Source organism: Rhinoderma darwinii, chromosome 2 (assembly GCF_050947455.1).
Source record: "Rhinoderma darwinii isolate aRhiDar2 chromosome 2, aRhiDar2.hap1, whole genome shotgun sequence".
In the NCBI taxonomy this organism is placed as follows: Eukaryota; Metazoa; Chordata; class Amphibia; order Anura; family Rhinodermatidae; genus Rhinoderma; species Rhinoderma darwinii.
Window position 1 is genome coordinate 354,795,775 of NC_134688.1, and position 23,328 is coordinate 354,819,102.

General features: G+C 42.3%; 2 protein-coding genes across 6 annotated transcripts in view; one reads left to right on the forward strand and one right to left on the reverse strand.

Annotated features, from left to right (window-relative positions):
• Positions 1 to 10,345, forward strand: part of SLC60A1 (solute carrier family 60 member 1) — a 124,925-nt gene extending 114,580 nt beyond the window's left edge. For all 3 annotated transcript variants that reach the window (XM_075853798.1, XM_075853797.1, XM_075853799.1), the window contains exons 8-11: positions 2,278 to 2,425; positions 4,926 to 4,996; positions 7,848 to 7,968; positions 10,160 to 10,345. In XM_075853798.1, the coding sequence (XP_075709913.1) occupies positions 2,278 to 2,425; positions 4,926 to 4,996; positions 7,848 to 7,968; positions 10,160 to 10,206 (387 nt within the window). In that variant the 3' untranslated portion in view covers positions 10,207 to 10,345. The remainder of the gene's footprint in view (positions 1 to 2,277; positions 2,426 to 4,925; positions 4,997 to 7,847; positions 7,969 to 10,159) is intronic.
• The window catches only part of ELK4 (ETS transcription factor ELK4), a 31,347-nt gene continuing 18,082 nt past the window's right edge, over positions 10,064 to 23,328 (reverse strand). For 2 of the 3 annotated variants that reach the window (XM_075853800.1, XM_075853801.1), the window contains exon 5: positions 11,182 to 22,373. In XM_075853800.1, coding sequence (XP_075709915.1) covers positions 22,275 to 22,373 — 99 coding nt within the window. In that variant the 3' untranslated portion in view covers positions 11,182 to 22,274. Of the gene's footprint in view, positions 10,257 to 11,181; positions 22,374 to 23,328 lie in introns of those variants that run through there. The other variant, XR_012881525.1, reaches the window with a different exon arrangement.

A 23,328-nucleotide genomic window follows, 5' to 3' on the forward strand; every position in this document is an offset into this window, starting at 1 on the left:
TACCTCCCTCATGAGTAAGTATGCCCGGTTCAGTGATTTTAGCCACATTATTTGATAAGTTTGTGGACTATCCAGCAGCCATGTGAACAGCTCTGTGTCCAGACTGTTAATGAAGAGGTTTTTGTCCCTCTCTCAGCAGGAAATCATAGCAAGGGCTCAAGCACCAATCTGCATTTGAATCCAGCCTGTCAGCTGTATGCAACCCAACCATTGTCACCCTATTAGGCAGATTCATTTATACTGTCTTAAATTTAGACAGCCTAGAGCTAGACTACATGTGCCAAACGTATCAGAAAATTCTGGTGCATTTTGAATAGTAAATATGACCCTGTCTCTTAAAGCTGAAGAAACTTCATCGGTGCTAGTCATCACCTCCCACAAATTTTGTTAGTTGTACAGATGTAGCCATCTTTATATTGATTCTGATAAATTGCTGCAGCGTGATATCACAGAACAAATGCCAATGAAAAAGTCAAATTAAGGTTTCTTGACACTGTGTATTTAAAGCTTTGTTCACATATGTGCCAGGGTTCCGTTCCGACTGAGCTTTACGTCGGAACAGGACCCTGACTGACACAAACGGAAACCAAAGGTTTCCGTTTCCATCTTCATTGATTTCAATGGTGACGGGTCCGGTCCCAATAGTTTCCGTTTGTATCAGTTGTGCAAGGGTTCGGTTGTTTTGCCATTGATTCCGGCAAAATTACGGAACCCTTGCACAACTGGGACAGACCTTTGGTTTCCGCTTGTGTCAGTCAGGGTCCCGTTCCGACGGAAAGCTCCGACGGAACGGGACCCTGGCGCATATGTGAACTAAGCTTAATGCGTTAAAAGTCAAGATAAAGATGGCTACATCTATATGCAGTTAGCTTATATTTCGCTGGTGAGAAGTTGTGGTTTTGATTGAAAGGGGAAAACTTTTCTGCACATAGGACATACCACTGTAGCCTAATACTGTACTTTTCCTAACAGTTTACTGTTTATTCCCCCTTGCGTTTGGTTCGCATTATGTCTTTTGGGAAGATAAACAACAATACCTGCCACATTTACTTCATACTGTGATAAGACCAACAAAATGACATGTAAAATAACCAATAAAAAAGACGCATAATGTGCATTTTCCATAGAAATCAGATATGAGTTATCTCTTCAAGCAGAACCTGTCATGGTTTAATAAGGGCATGACCACACGTGGCGGATTTCCTCCGCAACTGTCCGCATCAATGCCGCACAGAATCTGCGTTGCAGATTCTGCTGCGGATCTGCACAAAATGTGCAGAAAATTGATGCGGACTGGCCGCTGCGGACTGCAGGAAAAGTGCTTCCCTTCTCCCTATTCAGTGCAGGATAGAGAGAAGGGACAGCACTTTCCCTAGTGAAAGTCAAAGAAATTCATACTTACCGCCCGTTGTCTTGGTGACGCGTCCCTCTTTCGGCATCCAGCCCGACCTCCCTGATTGACGCTCCAGTCCATGTGACCGCTGCAGCCTGTGCTTGGCCTGTGATTGGCTGCAGCCGTCACTTAGAATGAAACGTCATCCTGGGAGGCCGGACTGGAGACAGACGCAGGGAGTTCTCGGTAAGTATGAACTTATATGTTTTTTTACAGATACATGTATATTGAGATCGGTAGTCACTGTCCCGGGTGCAGAAACAGTTACTGCCGATCGCGTAACTCTTTCAGCACCCTGGACAGTGACTATTTACAGACGTCTCCTAGCAACGCTCCCGTCATTACGGGAGCCCCATTGACTTCCTCAGTCTGGCTGTAGACCTAGAAATACATAGGTCCAGCCAGAATGAAGAAATGTCATGGTAGTAAAAACAATACGCTCCGCAGCACACATAAGATCTGCGGACTTCATTGCGGAATTTTGACTCTCCATTGAAGTCAATGGAGAAATTCCGCCATGAGTCCGCAACCAGTCCGCCACTGCTCCGCAACAGACAGAGCATGCTGCGGACACCAAATTCCGCTCCGCAGCCTATGCTCCGCAGCGGAATTTTCAGCCTAGTCTAAACGAACACTGCTAAATTAAAGTGTAAGTCAATGGACAAACGGCACCGCTGCGGATTAACGCTGCGGAGTGTCCGCAGCGGAATTTCAGTGAAATTCCGCCACGTGTGAACCCGCCCTAACAGTATGGTAACCAAAGCTACAACACCACATGCTATTGGATCAAGTAAAATTATTATTATTGGAAAACAAGATTTCATGTACTCCAACGTAACCATTTCTTTGACAGAATGTGTTAAACATCTTTTCACCCTCTTTAGATCGGAATGGCAGCAACGTTCATGTTCCTGCTCTTGTCACAGAACAGTGTACCCGGTCTTTTTATTGGTACAGCTTTTCTTGGTCTGTTCCTCAGTAGTGTTTTTCCAAGCATGTTGGCTTACACGGAAGATATGCTAAACTACAAAGGTGAGCAGAGTGGTCCTGACCTGCAGTATACGCATGTTGGCGTCATCCTTTATCAATGTTAGATGTGAGAAAATGACAGAAAAATTGGGAATACATTTAGGCCTCATGCAGAAGGCCGTATTACGGATTCGTGTTGCGCTGCTTCCTGAACAAATTTATACCAAGGCATGGATTCCATATGAGTGTTATGAAATCAGATTTTTTTAGTTACTGCTACACAGTGGTTCCGTATTGTAAAAAGGAAGTTAGGTGAATCCATATTTCCATCTACTTAATTGTCTTGAATATCATCAGTTAAAGAAGACCTATCACTTCTGAGAAAAAGACAAAAACATTTTGTATATCTTGTAATTTGTTGGTCTAAACCACTGCTCATTCCAGGCTTAGGAGTCCAGTCGGCGGTCCTACGATGATTGATAGATTTCTTTGTACGAATGTGCATACATAGATAGTTGTCAATCGCTGAATAGGACCGCCCACTGGACTCCAAAGTCCAAAATGAGTCCACTGGACTGCTAAGCCCAGATTTATCACTAAAATAGAGAGGACATTATTTAATTTGACTAATTTTCTATATTTGAGAAAGGTTTGAAGGTGCCTGTACATGATGCAGCCCAGGCACACGGTAATTACCATGAATTAGCGCAGTGTCGCGGCAAGTACAGGTGAAGCACATCGTTTTTATGTGCTTCACCTATACTTGACACGTAAGTTTTGCCGGAAGCAATAGTGTAGTTGACTACGCTATTGCTTCCGGCAAAACTACGGATCCGGTGCACAAAAGAGACAAACGGAAACCACGGGCACCGGTTCCGTCACCATTGAAATCAATGGTGATGGAAACAGTATCAGTTGGTGTCTGCTAAGGGTCCCGTTCTGACGGAAACCTCCGACGGAACGTCAGAACGGGACCCCAACGCAGATGTGAACAGAGCCTTAGTGTTGAGAGGTGGAGACGCAAGTGCCGTTTCACCACTGGTTTCTCTGCTCAGTCTCATCGTTGGTGGTGCAGAGGGATCCCCACTGGTGAGCAGGCTGTCTCCTAATCTTCAGCGTCTTGTCTGCTCGTCAGAGGAAGAGAATGTCATCGTGCATGATCTGCATCTCCTGTCAAGCAGTCAGATCCCTATCCTCCTGCTTCAGATAGTGATATGTCAATAGAATTTACATTTTTATTTTTACATTTTCAGAGTGCAGGATACAGTGGCCATAAATGTATTCATAACTTTAAAACCCACAGCTATGACCCACCTAAATCATATATATTGTTTTCATTTATTTTTTGGCTTTTTTTGGCTTTTTGAGTTCACAAATGGCGAATGAATTTGACATTTAGGATCTTTTATTGCATAATATATTAGCATATGAAGAACAACAATAAAAACCCCTCTTATCCGGTAGCTAAGTAAACAGCACTTAGGTCTTCTCACCTATACGTAGGAGTCCCTGAACTCTTTCTGAAAAACAGCAATGCTATTTTTTTTTTCCAACATACTACTGGTAGGTTCACAGTTATATCTTCTCAGCTCTGCGACTAGCTTATGCTGATTGCAGACTGTAACGCCTCGGTAACACACCCAATAGCATAATCTAGGCTACCTGAGGACCAGCCCAAAACCCTCTATTCGGGGAAAAAGTAATGACAGGCACATCCCAATGGGAGACAGATTGGTGTAGAAAAAGTTGACTTGATGGCTGATGCAGATAGCTGTATAACAGTGCCATAGGTAAGCCGTATATTTTGTGCCCATTCTGATTGCCCACATCTCTTGGCCAGCAATTGAGTCATTTCTATGCCTAGCTTTATCTGTGGCTATTATTTACCAAAGCAATAATCTAATTTAGCGGTTAGAATAGGACTTGAGGAATCTAATGGCAATAATTAAAATATGAAGACATCTACAACATAGCAGCCAGATATGCACTTATATATTATAATGGGTCAGTTTATGTTCCCTCATCTTAATAAACAATGAGGGTCACAGAGCTGCACTTTTTCTGGACACATTTTGTCATACGTGACTTCCTATGGGTTACAACATATGTCTGCTGGAATTTTACTCTTTTGGAACATGTTGCGACATTTAGCAATCAGTTCTATGAAACATCTACACATAAACAGCCCACCTGTCCATGGGTTATTGGGTTGTGTCTGATACTACGGCTCAGCTCTAATGAAGCGAATGGGGCTGAGCTGCAATACCACACACAGCCTGCAGACAGGTTATGGCACTGTTTTTTGAAAGAAAAAAAAAACCCAGTCATGTTTTTTCAATCCTGTACAACCCCTTAGAACTGACACACCATTGTACTGTGTGAATGCAGCCTTAGGCCAACTTCACACTTGGGTTATAACATCGCAGCACAGAGCTACAAGGCTGAACTTTCGCCAACTGTGACACGTAAATCACATAAAACTGCCCCTCGGCATATTATTTGTATTTGATGTATTTATTGTTGGAGGACCCATTACCGTATTGATTACACTTTACATCCACAGGATGTGCTACCACAGTTCTTGTCACTGCTGCTGGAATGGGTGAAATGATTCTTCAGATTCTAGTGGGAACGGTAAGATAATATTACCTTTATGGCGAATTAGGGAATGTTACTGTATATTACTGGGGTCAATAATTCAATGAAGGACTTGTTCACAATTTTTCTTCTTAAAGGGGTTCTCCGCTTTGGACAACCCCTACTTGTTAGAAGTGTACCTTGACAATAAACAGATCACAAAGTGTCCCTCTGTTGAACCCCCAGCGATCGGGTGTAATCTGTAGGGAAACCTGGCTGTAAGAGTTCAATTGCCCTGCGTCCGTAACGGCTGAAATTACGGGGATGTTTTCAGGAAAAAACATCCCCGTAATTTCAGCCGTAAAGGCATGTGCAGGCGCTTGAACGCCGCGTCCATTACGGACGTAATTGGCGCTGCTTTTCATTGGAGTCAATGAATAACGGCTCCAATTACGCCCCAAGAAGTGACAGGTCACTTCTTTGATGCGGGCGTCTATTTATGCGGCGTAATTTGACAGCGGCGCGTAAATACACGCCTCGTGTGAACAGACAAACGTCAGCCCATTGCTTTCAATGGGCAGATGTTTGTCAACGCTTTCAAGCCGCATTTTTCGGACGTAATTCGGGGCAAAAACGCCCGAATTACGTCCGTAATTAGTGTGTGTGAACATACCCTAAGGGTGGATTCACACGACCATGTTACGTCCGTAATGGACGGAACGTATTTCGGCGGCTAATCCCGGACCGTACACAGTGCAGGGAGCCGGGCTCCTAGCATCATAGTTATGTACGACGCTAGGAGTCCCTGCCTCTCTGCAGGACAACTGTTCCGTACTGTAATCATGTTTTCAGTACGGGACAGTAGTTCCACGGCAAGGCAGGGACTCCTAGCGTCGTACATAACTATGATGCTAGGAGCCCGGCTCCCTGCACTGTGTTCGGTCCGAGATTAGCGGCCGAAATACGTTCCGTCCATTACGGATGTAACATGGTCGTGTGAATCCAGCCTTAGGGTATGTTCACACGCTTAACAAAAAACGGCTGAAAATACAGAGCTGTTTTCAGGGGAAAACAACCTCTGATTTTCAGCCATTTTTTTACGGCCATTTTTTTAGCTGTCAATAAAAAACGGCTCCAAAAACGGCTGAAGAAGTGACATGCACTTATTTTTACTGGGCGTCTGTTTAAGCGCCGTTATTTGAAAATGAGGCGTAAAATAACGCCCCGTCGGAACAGAACACTATTTCCCATTGAAATCAATGGGCAGATGTTTGTAGGCGTTCTGCTTCCAATTTTTCATCCGTTTTTCGTGACGTTATTGGCCCGAAAAATGGCTGAAAATAGCCCTTGTGAACATACCCTTACACAGTGTCATTCAAATCAATGGGTTGTCTGCTTAATACTGGACAAGACAGATCCTCCAGAGTGACAGATGCCAGAACAGGTCCTCCAGAGTGACAGATGCCAGAACAGGTCCTCCAGAGTGAGAGATGCTCTTTGTATCAATTCTGGCTAAAAAGATGAGGACCCCTCAACTAACTCAGAATTCCCTAATAGAGTATATAAAAATTAGTTGTCTAAACTGGACAAGTCCTTTAAAAAAAAAATATTAACACATCCTAATAGAGGGAACAATGAAAACCTTTCATTTTGGAATGTTTTTCTTGGTCCCTCTGCTGGGATCTGTTCCAAATCGTGATAAGAATAACGGAAGTGTGAATGAGCCCTTATTGTGATGTACAGAGCAGCAAGTAGTTTGCATGCAACTAAGGCCAGATTTACACGAGCGTGTGCGTTTTGCACGCACAAAAGGCACTTAACAGCTCCGTGTGTCATCACCATATGATGCGCGGCTGCGTGATTTTCGCGCAGCCGCCATCATTATGACACTCTGTTTGGATGTTTGTAAACAGAAAAGTACGTGGTGCTTTTCGATTTTCAATCATACTTTTTACTGCTGTTGCGCGAATCACGCGCATCCCACTGAAGTGCTTCCGTTGCATGCGTGATTTTTCACGCACCCATTCACTTCAATGGGTGCGTGATGCGCGAACAACGCACAAATATAGGACATGTCGTGCGTAAATTGACTGCCTCGGCAAAGAAGTGCAGGGCACTTCTTTGCAACGTAATTTGAGCCGTTCTTCATTGAAGTCAATGAAGAGCAGCTCAAGATTTACGAGCGTCTCAGACGCCTCGCATAATACGAGGAGGAGCATTTACGGCTGAAACGAGGCAGCTGTTTTCTCCTGAAAACAGTCTGTCATTTCAGCCGTAAAAGCCTCTCATCGTGTGCACATACCCTTAGGCTGGGTTCACACGACCTATTTTCAGACGTAAACCAGGCGTATTATGCCTCGTTTTACGTCTGAAAATAAGGCTACAATACGTCGGCAAACATCTGCCCATTCATTTGAATGGGTTTGCCGACGTACTGTGCAGACAACCTGTCATTTACGCGTTGTCGTTTGACAGCTGTCAAACGACGACGCGTAAAAATACAGCCTCGTCAAAAGAGGTGCAGGACACTTCTTTCAGACGTAATTTGAGCCGTTCTTCATTGAACTCAATGAAGCACAGCTCAAAATTTACGGCTGTCAGAGAAGCCTCGCAAAATGCGAGGAGGAGCATTTACGTCTGAAACGAGGCAGCTCTTTTCTCCTGAAAACAGTCTGTCTTTTCAGACGTAAAAGCCTGCTACCGTGTGCACATACCCTTAGGTCTGATCCTGCTAATCTGGGATTGGGCGATTCCGGTTACATGTGCCAGATTAGTAGAATATGACTGTACTATACTTGCAAATGGTGGAACATTGTTGCAAATTATGGGTCAGCACATAAGTCTTTACACTGACTGTAGGATACATCAGGAAATTGAGTTAAATTGTTGTATATTTCCTCCAATGCAGGTTATCCAGACACAAGGCAGTTACAGTTTCTTGGTTTGTGGTGTCAGTCTCTCTATACTGGCCCTGTCACTCTTCGTGGTGCTGCTAGTGTTTGACAATTTGCATCCCAGGGGCTTAGAAGGTAAGATTTTTATAAAGCCTAGCTGGCAGAAATTCATACACAGATAGGCCAAAAACAGAGAAGAATGTTAAGAAGAAACTGATTAGAGCATATTTACATAGCAGTCTAAGGTTTAGACAGCACAAACTTAAAACAGGCAGTGTCAAGATGTCCCAAATGTATTAGGCTATATTCACACGTCACACGGCCATTTTTTTAAGGGCTGTCACACGGCCGTTTTCAGAACAATGAAGTTCTATGGATGTATTCACACGGCCGTTTTTTTAACTGCCCGTGAATACTATAACATATTCTATTTTTGTCCGTTTTCACGACCTCACGTCCCCAAAGAACTCAATGGATCAGTTTTTAACAGCCGTTTTTTCAGAAATCAATCCTTGTAACGGCTATTAAATACTGATCCTGGTCCTCATCAGGGGACACTCCGGGCACAGCCCTACTTTAAGTGCTGAGCCCGGAGAAGCTCCTGACGTCACTGTCCCTATATGGACAGTGATGTCATAGCTTTCAACTATGAAATCCCCAGCCATAGCATCGCAAGCTCTCTAGCCGGAAACTCCTGTCTTGGGATAGCCCTTGACGTCACTGTCCCTACTTGGACAGTGATGTTAAAGGCTTTGTACTGCAAGAATCCCCAGCCAGAGCATCTGCAACGCCCTGGCCAGGGATTCCTTTCCTAGAGAGCGCCCCTGACATCGCTGTCCATATATCGGGGAGTTCGTGGCACTATCTATAGGGGGTATGTGGCACTATCTACAGTGGACACTGTGGCGCTATCTACATGGGCACTGTGGTGATTTCAGGGGTTAGGACAAAAGAAACCCCGATGAATCTTTTGGTGCATTTTTTTTTACCACCACCCCCAGCTAAGCCATACCCTCTTTTCTAGACACCCAATTTAAAGTATCTAGTGAGGCACAAACATCTGATTTTAAATGAGTCTAAAATGAAGTTTGTGAAAATTTAGTCGATTCATTCCAGATGCAGACACAGTAGTAAATCTGCCTCATTGCGCGCAGGTTACAAAGAGGCAGCTTTACTAAAGTGACTATATCCGTCTCTTAGACTTTGATGTGGTCACACCAGGAAAGTTGCATTTTCTTTTTGTCGCGGGAGTCAAAAATATTTGTTTTAAGCAGATGAGTGCTCTCCTAGTTTAGGGCCTGTTAACATCACCGTTGCCCTACCGCTGAGGGGTTCCGTCAGAGGTTTCCGTCAGGTTAACCCCAAAACGGAAAGGCAAATGGAAACCTAAGGGTTTAACCCGATGGAAACCTCCGGCGGAACCCCTCAGCGGAACTAGGATGGTGATGTGAACACAGCCTGAGGCCTCATGCACATGACCGTAGCCATATGCACGGCCGTGATTTTCGGGTCAGACGGACACTTAATTTATCCACCAACCATAGGTATCTATGATCCTATAAGCATCTATGTCTTAGGGCTCATGCACACGTCCATTTAAATTTAGGACAGGACATGCTCTATAAAAACAGATCAGGTCCCATGCACACGAACGTGCTTTTGTGGCCGCAATTCCCCCGAAAATCCACGGGAGAATTGCGACCGCATTCATTTCTATGGGGACATGCACGCGACCGTGGTTTTCACGGTCCGTGAATGGCCCCGGAGCCCGGACCGCAGAAAGAACAGGCAAGCCTTATTACGGCCGTGTTCTGTGGTCCGGGCTCATTGAAAAGAATGGCCGCGGCCATGTGCACAGCCCGCCGTGCACATGGCTACGGTCGTGTGCATGAGGCCTAAGACAGATTGATCAGTGGAAAAAAACGAATGTATGCATTGCCCTATAGGCTTGAATGCGTCAGTGTTCTGTCAGGGGAAAAACCGGACAGAACACTAAAGATAAAACCGGACGTGTGCATGAGCCCTTAGTTTGGTTTGACATGATGAAAATACAGCCTCATTTTAGGGTCCACTTATTAGCTGAAACATTTGGGCCCCCAGCCACCATAGGGTGTTGTGGATATATTACTGCTGCGTGGCCTAAACTAAAAATGCATAAACGGCAGGATAGTGAAGTATGGCGCTCCTTTTAATATAAACTTTAATTACAGAATAAAGCCTGAACTATTAACAAATTTTATTCCTTGAATTTTTGGAGTTGGTTGTGATGTCTTGATCTTACGTTTACATATTTTCTCCCAGTAACAAGTGTCACTTCTTTCTGCAGGCAAAACTCCGAACCTTGGCAGTGATCCAGACTGGTATCAGCAGTAGTAAAGCTTCAAAACCATATCTTCCATTGTAAATTAATTTTCTTATAAGTGCTGCAAAAAAACGAAGTGCGGTCTCATAAAAAGTGAGATAAAATAAAGAAAGAATAAAGCATATTGTGTTCAACATTACCATTTGATGCAGTCCCTAGACAGTGCTTCTCCATTGGGACTCATGTACATGGAGCCTGTGTGGTGACACATGGAAGATGTAAAGACTCCGTGTGCTGCCGTATGGTGTTTACGTACGGCACGGTATTACGGAGGTAATCTCCCTAAGAAGCAATTAACTCCTTAATACAGCATCCAGTGGAACAAGGCATGATTTTTGGTTTTCTCTTTGAGACATATGAGGTACAGTATGGCCCCAAAGGACTTTTCGCAGCTGTTTTTTTACGCAGGCTTTTTTTTTAAAAACAGCCGTGTAAAAAAAATGGTCTGTCGGAACAGAATGCCGTTTTACCCAATGAAATCAATGGCCAGATGTTTGGAGGTGTTCTGCGTCCGGTTTTCCGGCCCAAAATGCTGTGTGAACATCCCCCAACCCTTCTTATCCCATAGGTCTATATCATTGCCTTTCTCCCTGTCTGATGTGACGTATCTATCTACAGATAGGCGTTCTTTCATTTGGTTAGTATTCATGTGATCTTGTGTAATCCATAGCTTATCCACAAGCAGTCACTGAACTTTCCGGATCCTCTACAACTCACTTGCTAGCTGACATTTTTTTCTTGATAGTTTGCAGCGTCAGAGAACTTTATATTCAGTATCTGACAAATATCGCCTACATTCAAGAAACTGCCTGTTGTCGATTATTTTCTGCTAGAGATAGGAGGATTTGTTATCGCACAAGGAAATGCTCGGTAAATCAGTTGCTATGGTTGAAGTGGACGAACTAGATAAAGGCAACCGTTGCGTTGAAAGATTGGTACAGATATGTAAATCTACAAACATGCCTGAAAACATAACACACCAGAGGTAACAGTTGCGTAAAAATATTTATTACAAAAATTAAAATGCAAAGACATATTTGCATTTCTGGCTGCACATTTACCAACAAAGCGGATAAATGCAATGTGTTTAGGTTTTGAGCGGATTATCACAGATGCGTATAACACCTCCATATTACATCAGAACGTGTATCAAAAGAGCACATTACCAAAACATTACTGCATTGTTACAACCGGTTGTAAGGCTGGGCTCACTGGAAAAACAACCTAGCCTTAAAGTAAATGTACATCCTGGAACTCCCATTTTTTTTTAACCTAAATAGGTTCATAATTCTGTGCGGATTAATTTCTTACTATATCTTTATAGCCGTGACTCCAAATCCGCTGTATAAACATGAATTGAAACAATAACATGCTGGCTACCTGCACCTTACCACTAGTGGGAGCTTACTGCATACTGTACATTGAACGCAATAATATCAAAGTATGCTGTAATCTCCCAGACTCCCTCTAGTGGTGGGTGCAGCTAGCCAGCATGCTAACTTTTAAAGCTACGGGAGCGATTTATACCACTTTTGTGGCATTCAAGTAAAAAAAAAATTGTTGCGTGCTATATTTATGCTAAAATCTGCGACTTTTTACTCCATTTGCCATTATTCAAATAGTAGCAAAAGAAAGGTGGCAAGAATTAGCCGTGGGGGTTGGAACAACCCACACACTGGCAGATTTACTATAATTAACGTAAAGAATTTGTAGGCGTAGATTACAACTTCTGCCAGACAGCCAAAGATGTGCCAAATTTATTAAGAGGCGTGTCACTCCATAAGGGCTTATTCAGACGAATTTATAAATAGTCCATGTGGCGGCCGTTTCTTTTTCACGTCCGATTTCGCACACGTTCGTCTGAATATAGCCTAAATTTGTTGGATTTTACTTCAATGAAGTCTGGATTACGACTGCCGTGTGAAACGCGAGTCTAAGTAAATCTGCCCCAATGTCTATGTAGAAGACTTGCAGCTCTGTATGGGAAAAACCGAGATCTATAAAGACATTAAGAAATTAGCACAGAATTTTGGGCCTAAAAACATGACGATAAAAGCTGGAGATTCACTTTAATGGGGGACGTAGGAGAGGTTCCTTAGACTGAACTTAGGTTAAAAATACAAGTATTAGCTTTTCTCTTCTCTATTTTCTTTGGTATCACTTCTATCACAATTACAAGATTACCTTGTATAAAATATATTAATCCGTTTAATCTTTTACATGAGATCAGACTTTTGCAATAAAAAAAAAACATTTTATAGGATTATGGGAAGGTCAGTGAAATTGACATTTTGACCCATGTTTGGCCTATGACTTACAGATTAAAAAGCTAACGGTTTCCCTTTAAAGCCAATATTAAGACAGAACACTTTTACTAGAATTTCTCAGAAAATAGCTTTTAGAAAAAAAAATATTGGTTTTATACTTTTATCCCCCCAGCTAAAATCCAGACACATTTACAAAAAGACTTTGGAAAAAAAGTGTGAAAATACATTTATAAAAAAGGTACATAGTAAGCAACAAGTGCTGGATACTCTGCGCAGAATGCCATCAGCTCTTTGTCTGCCAGAGGTCAATACAATACATGACCCGATGGGCAAAAAGTTGAAAGATCGAAAACAAAATGCAAAGAAATGAAAGAAAGCATTCAAAGAGTTATTTTCTTCCATATCTAAATAATACACATAGGGTATTATACAGAAGACAAAACACTATCACTGGATGAGACACTTGTATTTAATGATATGAACGGCCACTCCAGACCCCCCAAAAACCTAGCTGGACGTTACTGTTGAAAAGTCATCAATGACAACTACTATAGAACCTATAGATGCAGGTTAACCAGAGGCACAGACACTTTCAGGCAGAAAAGCCAAATGCAACATTTTTTAAAAAATTATTATTATTAGGCTAATCTGATACATTCAGAACATCTAGGTTACCCGCCTTACCTATAAAACCCTTGATACCTATAGTGGTCAGGAAACCCTGTCTTGGGCCTATATGCTGCTGCTGTTCTATAGCTGGAGAACAACCTAACCAGGTGGGACTCTGGTAAAAGTAACCTGGAAGGTAATGTTATTCTCATTAAGACTTCTATTCACTCGTCGCCGGACATACAAAGCGAGACATCTCGCCAATACATACTTGTCTTAAGGTGCCCATACACATTAGATGAAAGTTGGCCAATCTAATGTGTATGGGGTGTCCCGACCATCCCCATGACAGTAGATGTTGGGGAAAAAGCAAATGGCATTTTGGATTTAAACATAAAATAAGGGGTGTCTGGCAGCATCTTATTCCTCTATTCCCCATGTATGGGGGTATTGGGAGGAATGGCAGTCAGCAAAGTTCTGCCAATGGCTATTGTACGTGTATGGGCACCTTCAGACAACATTAAGGTCTACCAAAAGAAGAAAAGACCGATCAGCCTCAGAGGTTTTCCCTGTCCCTTAGACGTTAAGGTTTTTCACGGTTATCTTTGTGCATGACCCATCCACAGTACAATCCTGATAGAAATCCAACAAACATATATAGTGGACATGGTCATGGTAGTCTTGTATCTAATCATGGTTGGTGCATTTGTACACAATTCTGTAAAATGCTGGCAAACAAAACTAGGAAAGGTTCAGGTTAGTATGTACAACATCCATCCCAATGAAACCTACCCGATACCAATATCAAATAGACATTAAAAATGGTATAAAAAGTGCTGCAAATTCCCCATTTGTAAACTTTATAGGGAGTACCTTCTCTTTAGGTGCTCAATAATAGTAAGTTCCAAACATTTCTGCATAGTGATCTCAGGGCTTATCTTCCTAAGAAAATATTTTTACATTACTATTCAATACTGCTGACAATCCCTACTTCATTTATCAAAACTGTCAAACAGGAAAAACTGGCCTTGTTGCCCAGAGCAACCAATCACAGTGCAGCTTTCATTAATTCAGAGCAGGTTAAGAAATGAAAGCTGCGCTCTGATTGATGTGGGCAACAAGCCCAGTTATTATCTTAGACAGGTTCGATAAAGAAGGCCTTATGCGTATGCCCATAAAGAATCTTCGTCATATGGCATTGTGTGTAATAAATGCAGTTGGTTCTGGTTTCTTCAGTTACAGCTATGGAACAGAAGTTGTAGAGAATCGTAGTGATGTGGCTTCTCTGCCTGTAAGTAGACACACTGGGACAGATAACAAAGGGATCGATGGTGACCCAAGTTTAGTTCAGTGGAACTACAGGAGATTAGGGTATATCAGCCGTAATATACATTACAGTTGTGTGAAACCGGCGTAAAAGTGTCCTACAAACTCAGGTAATGTACTCCAAATTTATCAAACGGTGACACTTTTAAGACACCTGAGTCACTTTAGTACCTTGTATTTCATAAAAGGCCTTGCAGGGGTATGGTTTGTTAGACTTGACAGTAAAGGCCCTTGTACACGGACCAATGAGCGTTTAACGAGCGCAAAGGCTCATTCATCGGCTCGTCCATGCGGCCAATAAAATGGTCGCTACTCAGCAGATCATCCCGTGTAAACAGGGATATGTGCTGCCGACACTATGGAAATGTATAGGGACGAATGATCGTAGTATCGATTTGTCCCCGTACATTACTGATCGTAACTCCTTGTGAAAGGAGCAAATGAGTGCCTATTGCCAAGCACATGAACGGCGCTCGTTTTCACGGCCCATATCGGCCGTGTAAAAACGCTTTAAGACAAAGTAATCAATGTCTATTAACAGAATTTTGTACAAATATGGAGCACAGCTAAGGCAGGTCAGAGCTGGTGTAGAGTTCGCGCCTATTTCACCATAAAAAAATGCCAGAACCAAAAAGTGGTAGTTATCTACCAAGAGCCGTGAAACGAGCTAATATTTCTACCGCAGACACATCACATTAATGACCGTTTTATATAGCATCAGAGCACGTCCCTGCTAAAAAAAAAATTGCCCAGAGTATTTTATTGGAGCCTGTGTCAATCTCTGCATCATACTGCTGTTAAACAGACTCAGAAAACCGTAGGCCTGTCGACTTATTACCAGCGAATCTGATAATCGGTAAGGGAACTGCTAGTTATGCAAATGTCAGTTGGGTAATGGTAACCAAAATCATTAAATCAAAGCGATAAAATAGCTTACAGCATCAAAACGGTTGGGTCATGTTGTTGGCCCACTTTATGGTTTACCTCTGCAGGATCTGTAAACATTGAATTCCTTAATAAAATAAAAAAAACATGCCCCAATTTGTGGTATACAATAAACTTCTGTTAACACATTTCCAGATTGGCATTAATTCTGCCCATTACTCCAGAAGGTGGAAACATTGCGGTTCTGCTTAAGGTGTGGTGAAGGCAAATTTCACCTACCCTATTTTACCCTCCTTCCTGCCACGTAGGCATGTTTAGCCAAAGCCTCCCTTTTCTACTTATTAAATATCTCATACTATTAAGTGATTTTGCATTATTATTTCCTTTAGCGCCATTTCTCCCAGATGCTGACCTGTGAAGAATTGACTGTAGTCACAGAATGGTGTACAACGTACGCAATATTTTAAGTGATGCAGTGGAATGCCGCAATGCAAACCCGCATAAGGCTGTATTCTAGTGCACATCATGTATCCGGAGAGTAATAATCTTGAAAACGGAGTAACGCTAGAATAATGATCATGAATACGGCTTATTAAAGGCACCCAGCCGTGTTACAAGCTGAGTGTGGGTCAGTGGTGGAGGCCTCGGAGGAGAAGGAGTACGGAGTATTTTCATTTAAGAAATAGCATAAAGCTTGTTAATGTAATATTTCAGAGAGTCATGTAATATGTTCTATTCAGGCCCTATCATATTTCTTCCAATATTATCACCTGTACAAATTGTGAGAATATGCAAAAACTAAAGTGATGTCTACAGTGTAACACCATGCCATTTTATGTCCAAAATGCTGTGGCAAGTAATTTTTTAATATATCTATATAGCGGTTAAAAGATCCTTTCTTCACTCGTCTGTTGAGTTCAACCTTTCTCAAATCTAGCTGTTGCTCTAGAGGAAGGCAGAACAAAACCTTGGACACATGTAGACAAGTTAGGCTTTGTTCACATCTGCGTTCTTGTTTTTTGTTGCTCTGCTCCATCATAAGAGCAGAACAACCAAAAAAGTGGAAGCACCGAATCCGTCGAATGACTGACATTATCGGTGCCCAATGGAACACATTGACTTAAATAGGTTTCCGTCACGATGTCCAGCATTTTTCATCGGATCTGCTGCTGGAGCTCCTAACCTTTGCGCACATGTTAAAACAGCCTTAGCCTTATGAGGGGATGGAGGCTCCTTCCCGACTATGGTACATTTCTTAAATTCGGTCAGTCTTCAGTCAACACTAGAGGGAGCTCAGGGGCCCACTGCATAGATTTATTTTTAGAGAGACTGTCCCCTCCAAAAACCCTGCTTAGCCACAATATACACATACATAGATTATATATATATATATATATATATATATATATATATATATATATGCACACATACACAAGACGCTGATTCTGAATCTGTCATTTTTATCTTTCTACTCTCTTGCATTACCCCGCAAAGGGGACATGCACTTCATGTTGATGCATAGAGAGGACACCTAAGCACGCTTATATAATGGAGAGGACTTCTAGGACTCCTCATTGACATGCAGCGCACGGCCCATTTGCAGACTTAAAACGAGGAAATGAGATTTCAAAGATAAAAATTACAGATTAGAATCAGCATCTTTTCAGCTATTAACTGATTATTATAGTTTGGAGGGGTTTTGGGAGGTAACAGAACCCCTTTAAGTTCAATGCATGAACAACATGCAGTAGGCTTGAGCTCCCCCAAGTGGAGGCTGCCAGAATTGCATTTAATATCTACACGGGTTGAAATTCTGTGTCAGAAAAAAACAGAGCTACGACTTCTAGATATAAATATTTAAAAAAATAATCAGCATAGAATTTTGGACCTATTGAAATAACGCTTGGTGCTCAAGGGCAGACATTCACTTTAAATATAAAGACAATGCTGGTTTTCTGTGCCCCGACTGTCAGACGGACGTAACTATAAACTTACTGCTGCGAGCACCATTTAATCTGGTTATAGAAAAGACTACAATTTGCAGATCCCATTACAAACCCCTAACATATTATAATGATTAGTAAACAATATATTTTCTCCCTCTGAAAGTGCTTAAAGCGTTAGGGCAAAGAAACACAGGTAACACAAATATGCAAGAATTGCCAGACAGACAACCTATTAAATATAGGTCATGGATCAGCTTCAATTTAAAGAGGTTCTGCAGGGGAAAATGATCTGGAGATGAGGCTTAACATGGCAGACAAGATACTGGATTTCTACACCAAACTTTTGGAACAAAAACAATATCTGGACGGTTTGTCTGAATACACATAAAACACAGATTAGTTGTGTGAAAATATTGGCGCCTGACACGGACAAGTATCTGCTAAAATGTCCGTAAATCACATTGACTTTTTTGGCCGTTCATTTATAGACTTGTCTCTTTCTTAAAGAACACCTCCGATTATAATTACACAGACATTATTTAGAAAAACGATTGTAGTGCAGGAGAACGTACTAGAATAGTTTTCGAAATCGCTTGTATTAGCCATCTTGCTTCTAGACGCACGGTCTAAAGTCCGTGCTGCCGGTGGCTCATAACTCTGCATTTGGTTAGAGAGCGTCCTGCTCGTCTCTATGGCTCCTGTATCCAGAACGGCTGCCAGCGCTGTAGAATGTATTGCAGCATGCTCGGTTTCCTAATGCAAAGTTATGAGCTGCCGGCACAACGGACTCTAGACGGCCTGTGCTGTGGTTAGGAGGAGAAAACAAACAAAAAAACGCTCATAGAAGTTATTTAGAAGAACGATTATTGTGCGCACTCCTGGATTAGAATAGTTTTTAACTGGTGCACGAGCATTTTTTTTCCCCAAAAAATGTGTAGGGTTAGTGACTGGAAGTTAGTCATTCACTAGACCATACATGTACTAACAGCCAATATTGTCTGACATGTTCTTGGTGAAATCCTTTTGTACAACTGATCGGCTAACTTATCCGCTCCACTTTCTATCTAGTATACATGGCCAACATAACCCTTTCCCTGCCAAGGATGTGTCTCCTACTTCCTATCTGGAAGATATTTCCCAAGCCAAGGACGTATCTGACATGTCCCTGTTATTAACGGCACTGAGTCCGGAAAGATCACAGCTAGAGCTAGGATCGAAGTCTAGTTTTAAAGCTACGAGTCTTCACTTTCAAAACAAGACCTACCATATATTGCAGCTCTCACTTCAGCCCGGATTTGCTGCTCTAACCTGGGGCTATATGAAGGTAGGGGGACCTGCTGGCAGCATGCAGCGGAATCTCCTCCTTTCCCTGTATGGGTGTATTTAACCCCAGGGGGAGGAGTAGAAAGAACTTTTGTTCATGCAATCACCCCTCTTATCAATTAGAGAGCATACTTGAACTCAGATTGTCACATATGGGGGGGGGGGGGGGGGATTTTGTCTTTTAGAAAAATAATGAGCAGACGAGCAGTTGCCGATAATTGCCCTGTGTAAACAGGGAAACAATCAGCAGATGAACAAGCAAATGATCGATCATCTGCTGGTCGTATCGCTTTCAAAACAGTAAAAGATTATCGTTGTCGGCAGCGCATCTCCCAGGGAGACGCAATGCGCTGCCGACATGATAATGTATGGGGACGAGCGATCAGAGTAACGACCGCTCGTCCCCATCCATAGCTCCGTGTGACAGGAGAAAACGAGCGCCGATGTCTCGTTGATCGGCCGACACACTGTAAAAGGGCCTTAATTAGGGTTAGGCTGTGTTCACATGTTGCGGTAAAATTATGTTTGTTTGCCATGATTTTCACAGAATAGCAGTGCTTTGCTGCAAAAATTTTTTTTTAAATCAAGACAAAAAAAAATTGTTTTGACCGTGACATGTGAACATGGCTTTAGAGTTAATGTAGGTGTGTATATATATATATATATATATATATATACATATACATATACATACACATACACACACAATCCCCAAAATCAACACTGTGTTCAGGAGATCCGGGTGCAGCCAACACTGACCCAGCATCCAAACGGGATATACAGAAAACAAAATTGGCAGCAATCCGGTAGTTTAATGAAAAAATAATAGTGGACTTTATTTACCCAGCTGCAACATTTCAGCCAAACCCATTGGGGCCTTTCTCAAGCTTGGCAGGGAAAGGGTTAATATGTCCAGTGCACCCCCCCCCCCCCCTTTATTTCACAGCTTTCTTGTGAATGTGCGTTGACATCCAGTAATGCCACAGCACCTTTGCCTGACTTCAAGAGGAGGAGGCAGTTAGGATATGTTCACATGGCCGAAAAATTGGAAGCAGAACGCCTCCAAACATCTGCCCATTAATTTCAATGGGGAAAAACGGTGTTCTGTTCCGTTGGGCCGTTTTGAAAAACAGCAGCGTAAAAAAAACGGCTGCGAAAAAGAAGCGCAGGTCACTTCTTGGGACGTTTTTGGAGCCGTTTTTCATGTACTATGGAAAATCGCTCCAAAAACGGCCGTAAAAAAACGCCACGAAAATCGCTTGTAGCTTAAAAAACGCCTGAAAATCAGGAGTGGTTTTCCCTTGAAAACAGCTCCGTATTTTCAGAAGTTTTTGACTCAGCGTTTGAACATACCCTTACTGAGAATGCGGAGTGTAACCTCTTAAAGAGAACACGTCAGCAGTTCTGATTTAGGGGAGGAGGAGGCCATCTTAAACATCAAGTCCTGCATTAGTGGCACTTGCGATCGGCGCACCAGGGGATTTAAACATAGTTTTTAGTTGCACGACCAATACAAAAGGTTTAAAATGCCCTCCCCTTTATTGCTCTGTTAGAAGATTTGAGATCTCAATACTACTGGCAGGTTCCCTTTAAGAAGTCATTCAGGGTTGGTGTGTGTCTGTTTATGTGTCTGCACCTCTTAAAGTGTGGCTAAATGTTTGACAAACTTCTGACATGTCATAGTGACATGTCAGAAGTTTGGATTGGTGGGGGTCCGAGCACCGAGACCCAATCACTAGAACGAAGCAGCTGAAGCGCTTAGTGTCTGTTCGGCTTTTTCCAGAAAGCCGATGTATCGGAGTACGGGCTCATAGACTTCCTATTGAGTCCGTACACCGATAATATTTATTTCCGGAAATAGCCGAACAGACACGAAGCGGCTGAGCGCTCACACCAGCACTTCAGCTGTTTCGTTCTAGCGATTGGTGGGGGTCTCCGTGCTCGGACCCCCACCAATCCAAACTTCCAGCTACACTTTAAAGGTAGTACTGGGTGTCTTCCACTTTATTAGAGCTCATCTCCAGATGATCAATGGACTAGAATTAATTTATAGCCATTAGTTGCTTGTTACAAATGGTGTTTCTTATTGTACTTAAAGGGCCACCTAAAACAAGTGCAGCTGATAGATAGGGTAGTGCCCTTTTAAAGCAAAATCAAAGAATTGCTTGATTCTTATCCTGTGATGCAGCGCTTGCTAAACTGAGGCACCTCCAACAGTAGACCATCCTCTGGTTCTACAGATCAGACCAGTTTCCTGCCCTGTTAATACCAAACAGAAACACTGTAATATAAGATACATTCTGAAGAACGCTTCCCTTTAAAAAAAATATACTTTGACAGGTCGCTTGTTAGTGGCTTCAGAACATTTGCTAATCTTAAGGGTCTGTTTTGTCATCTGTGCTTTAGCAATGTACAAGCTCATATATTCAAATATACAATGTCTATAAAACAAATATTGCATAGGTCGAGCAGTTAAATAAAACCTAAACCTAACCTAAAATTCTGGAGCAGACGCTAAAGACACTTGAAGCAGGCGCACTTGTCCCAGAGATCCTTTATCCGCGTCTGATGACATCACTCCCTGCAATCCTCCTCCTGCTGCTGTTCACCATGTACATCAGCAGCACTCTTATTTTTAACACTTCTATAGTCTCTTCTTTTTATTTTCTTAGGATTGTCAGTGTTCATTTCTAGTTTCCCGTGTTAATGCGGTTTGAATGATGCATGCGATCTTGGTTGACCCAGCAAAAGCGAATGACCTTTGTTGTTTTCTTAGCCATTGTTCGCCTTTTAAATAATATCTTCTGACGTCTGCTCCTTCCCTTTGGGTTCGGTCCAATTTAAGTGCTTTGTGTTTCCTACCAGCAATTTAGAAGTGCTTTATGAAAGGAAACTAAAAATGAAGTCTTCCTTTCGGCTTGATGGACAATTGACTTTTACTAGGTAGGTTGACCAGATGATAAAAGATTCCCATACAAATTGTGCTCTGCCTCAGGGCCTATAAAATGGACATGTTATTGTACGTCATTCACTGCAGGATTTGGTAAAATTGACTCGACCAGAATTAAGGCATGTGCCTGAGAAGTCATATCTGCATATAATACAAAAATAATCCTGGTTCTCCTCACTTTAGATAAAATTTTGCTGAAAAAAATAGAGCGCTATTATATACTAGGAGTCCTTAGTTTATGAGTCAGGTTTTGCTCACCTGTTACTCAAGTGCAAAAGGTAACGGCCATTTTCATAATTTCCTCAGAAGTCCTATGACTGGCCAGTGTCATGTTGGTTTATTCACCAGGTATTTGTATGGTTAATTCAACAAAAATAAGAGGTGAAAGTAAGGGCTCATTCAGACGAGCGTGTAACTCGTCCGTGTGACGGCTGTTAAAACAACGGCTGTCACACGGACACATGTATTTCAATGGTGCCGTTCACACGGCTGTTTCAACGGAGCGTGGGAAGGGACCGTGGAAAAATAGGACATCCTATTTTCTGGTGTTTTTACGCATGCCTCCATAGTTTATGAGGGATCTGTGATAGCGCGTCCTGCACGAGTGCACCTCGGAGGTGAAAAACGTCAGTTTGTCACGTCCGAGGTTGCACACGCTCGTCTGAATGGAGCCTAAATCTGCTTGTAATTAGATCCAGGGAACCTGACCTTCACACACTCAAAATAAAATCGGCTGAAGGCTTCTCTTCCCCGTGTCCTGGTCTGTGCGACTGCTAGGACTTCTGAAAATCAGGAGAGAACGGTCCAGGAGTAGATGGGCTGTCAAAGCTGGATAATGTAAGCGGCATGTGACTGTTGTAGACTGAAGGAAACTACAAAGAAAGGAAAACAAAAAACACATTAAATATGGATTTGAAAATCATTAGAAGATTGACTCCCATCTAGAATGTAAGCTGTAAACTCCCTGGCAAAGATAACCAGTAAGGAGACAGCAGTGAATTGTACTCTATGCAGGAAGCCAGATTTTTATCTTTACATAAGATTTGGAGCTGTGTAACAGAAAAACGGGAGCTCCAGCAGCTAGAAAGATATATTAAGAATTTAGTCAGCGCATTAGGCCTCATTTATTAAAACGGTCTAAAAGTAGAATGGTCTTTGTTGCCCATTACAACCAATCAGAGGTCACCTTTCATTTTCCCAGAGCAGTTAAAGAAATGAAACGGAGCTCCTTATTGGTTTATATGGGCTACAAGGCCAGTTTTTCTTTTAGACATTATAAATGAGGCCCACAGCATTAAAAGGTTGAGATTAACTGTAAGTGGATTATAAGGCATTTGGATGTACATGTGTGTCCTGACGTCAGAGGAAACCACTGTAACGGCATTATCATGGGTTTTCCTCCTAAGTCTAAGCAAGAACCCAGGGGAAAAAGCTTGCTTTTAATATATAATATAATATCTAGGCTAATATTATGGCATAGTAACATCCAGTTATGCCATAAACATTTTTACCGTTTATAGTTAAAGGGGTCCCTAAAAACTCTATCCTCAGGAAAGGCCATCAATAGATGATTGGTCGTTACTTCAGTGGGAGAAGGATGTAAGACGGTGAACCGCTACTGATGTGTCGGCGACTTACAATATGAGCAGTGACCGGACTGAAGGGGAAGCAGCGCTCATACGAGCGTTGCAGCCCCTTCAAAACTGCTGATCGGCAGTGTCCCGACCGATCGGTTATTGATGACCTGTCCTGAGGATATACCATTAATTTTTAAGGACTGGCAAACCCCTTTAAATAAATTCATAATTAAAGTAGGGAATAAAAACA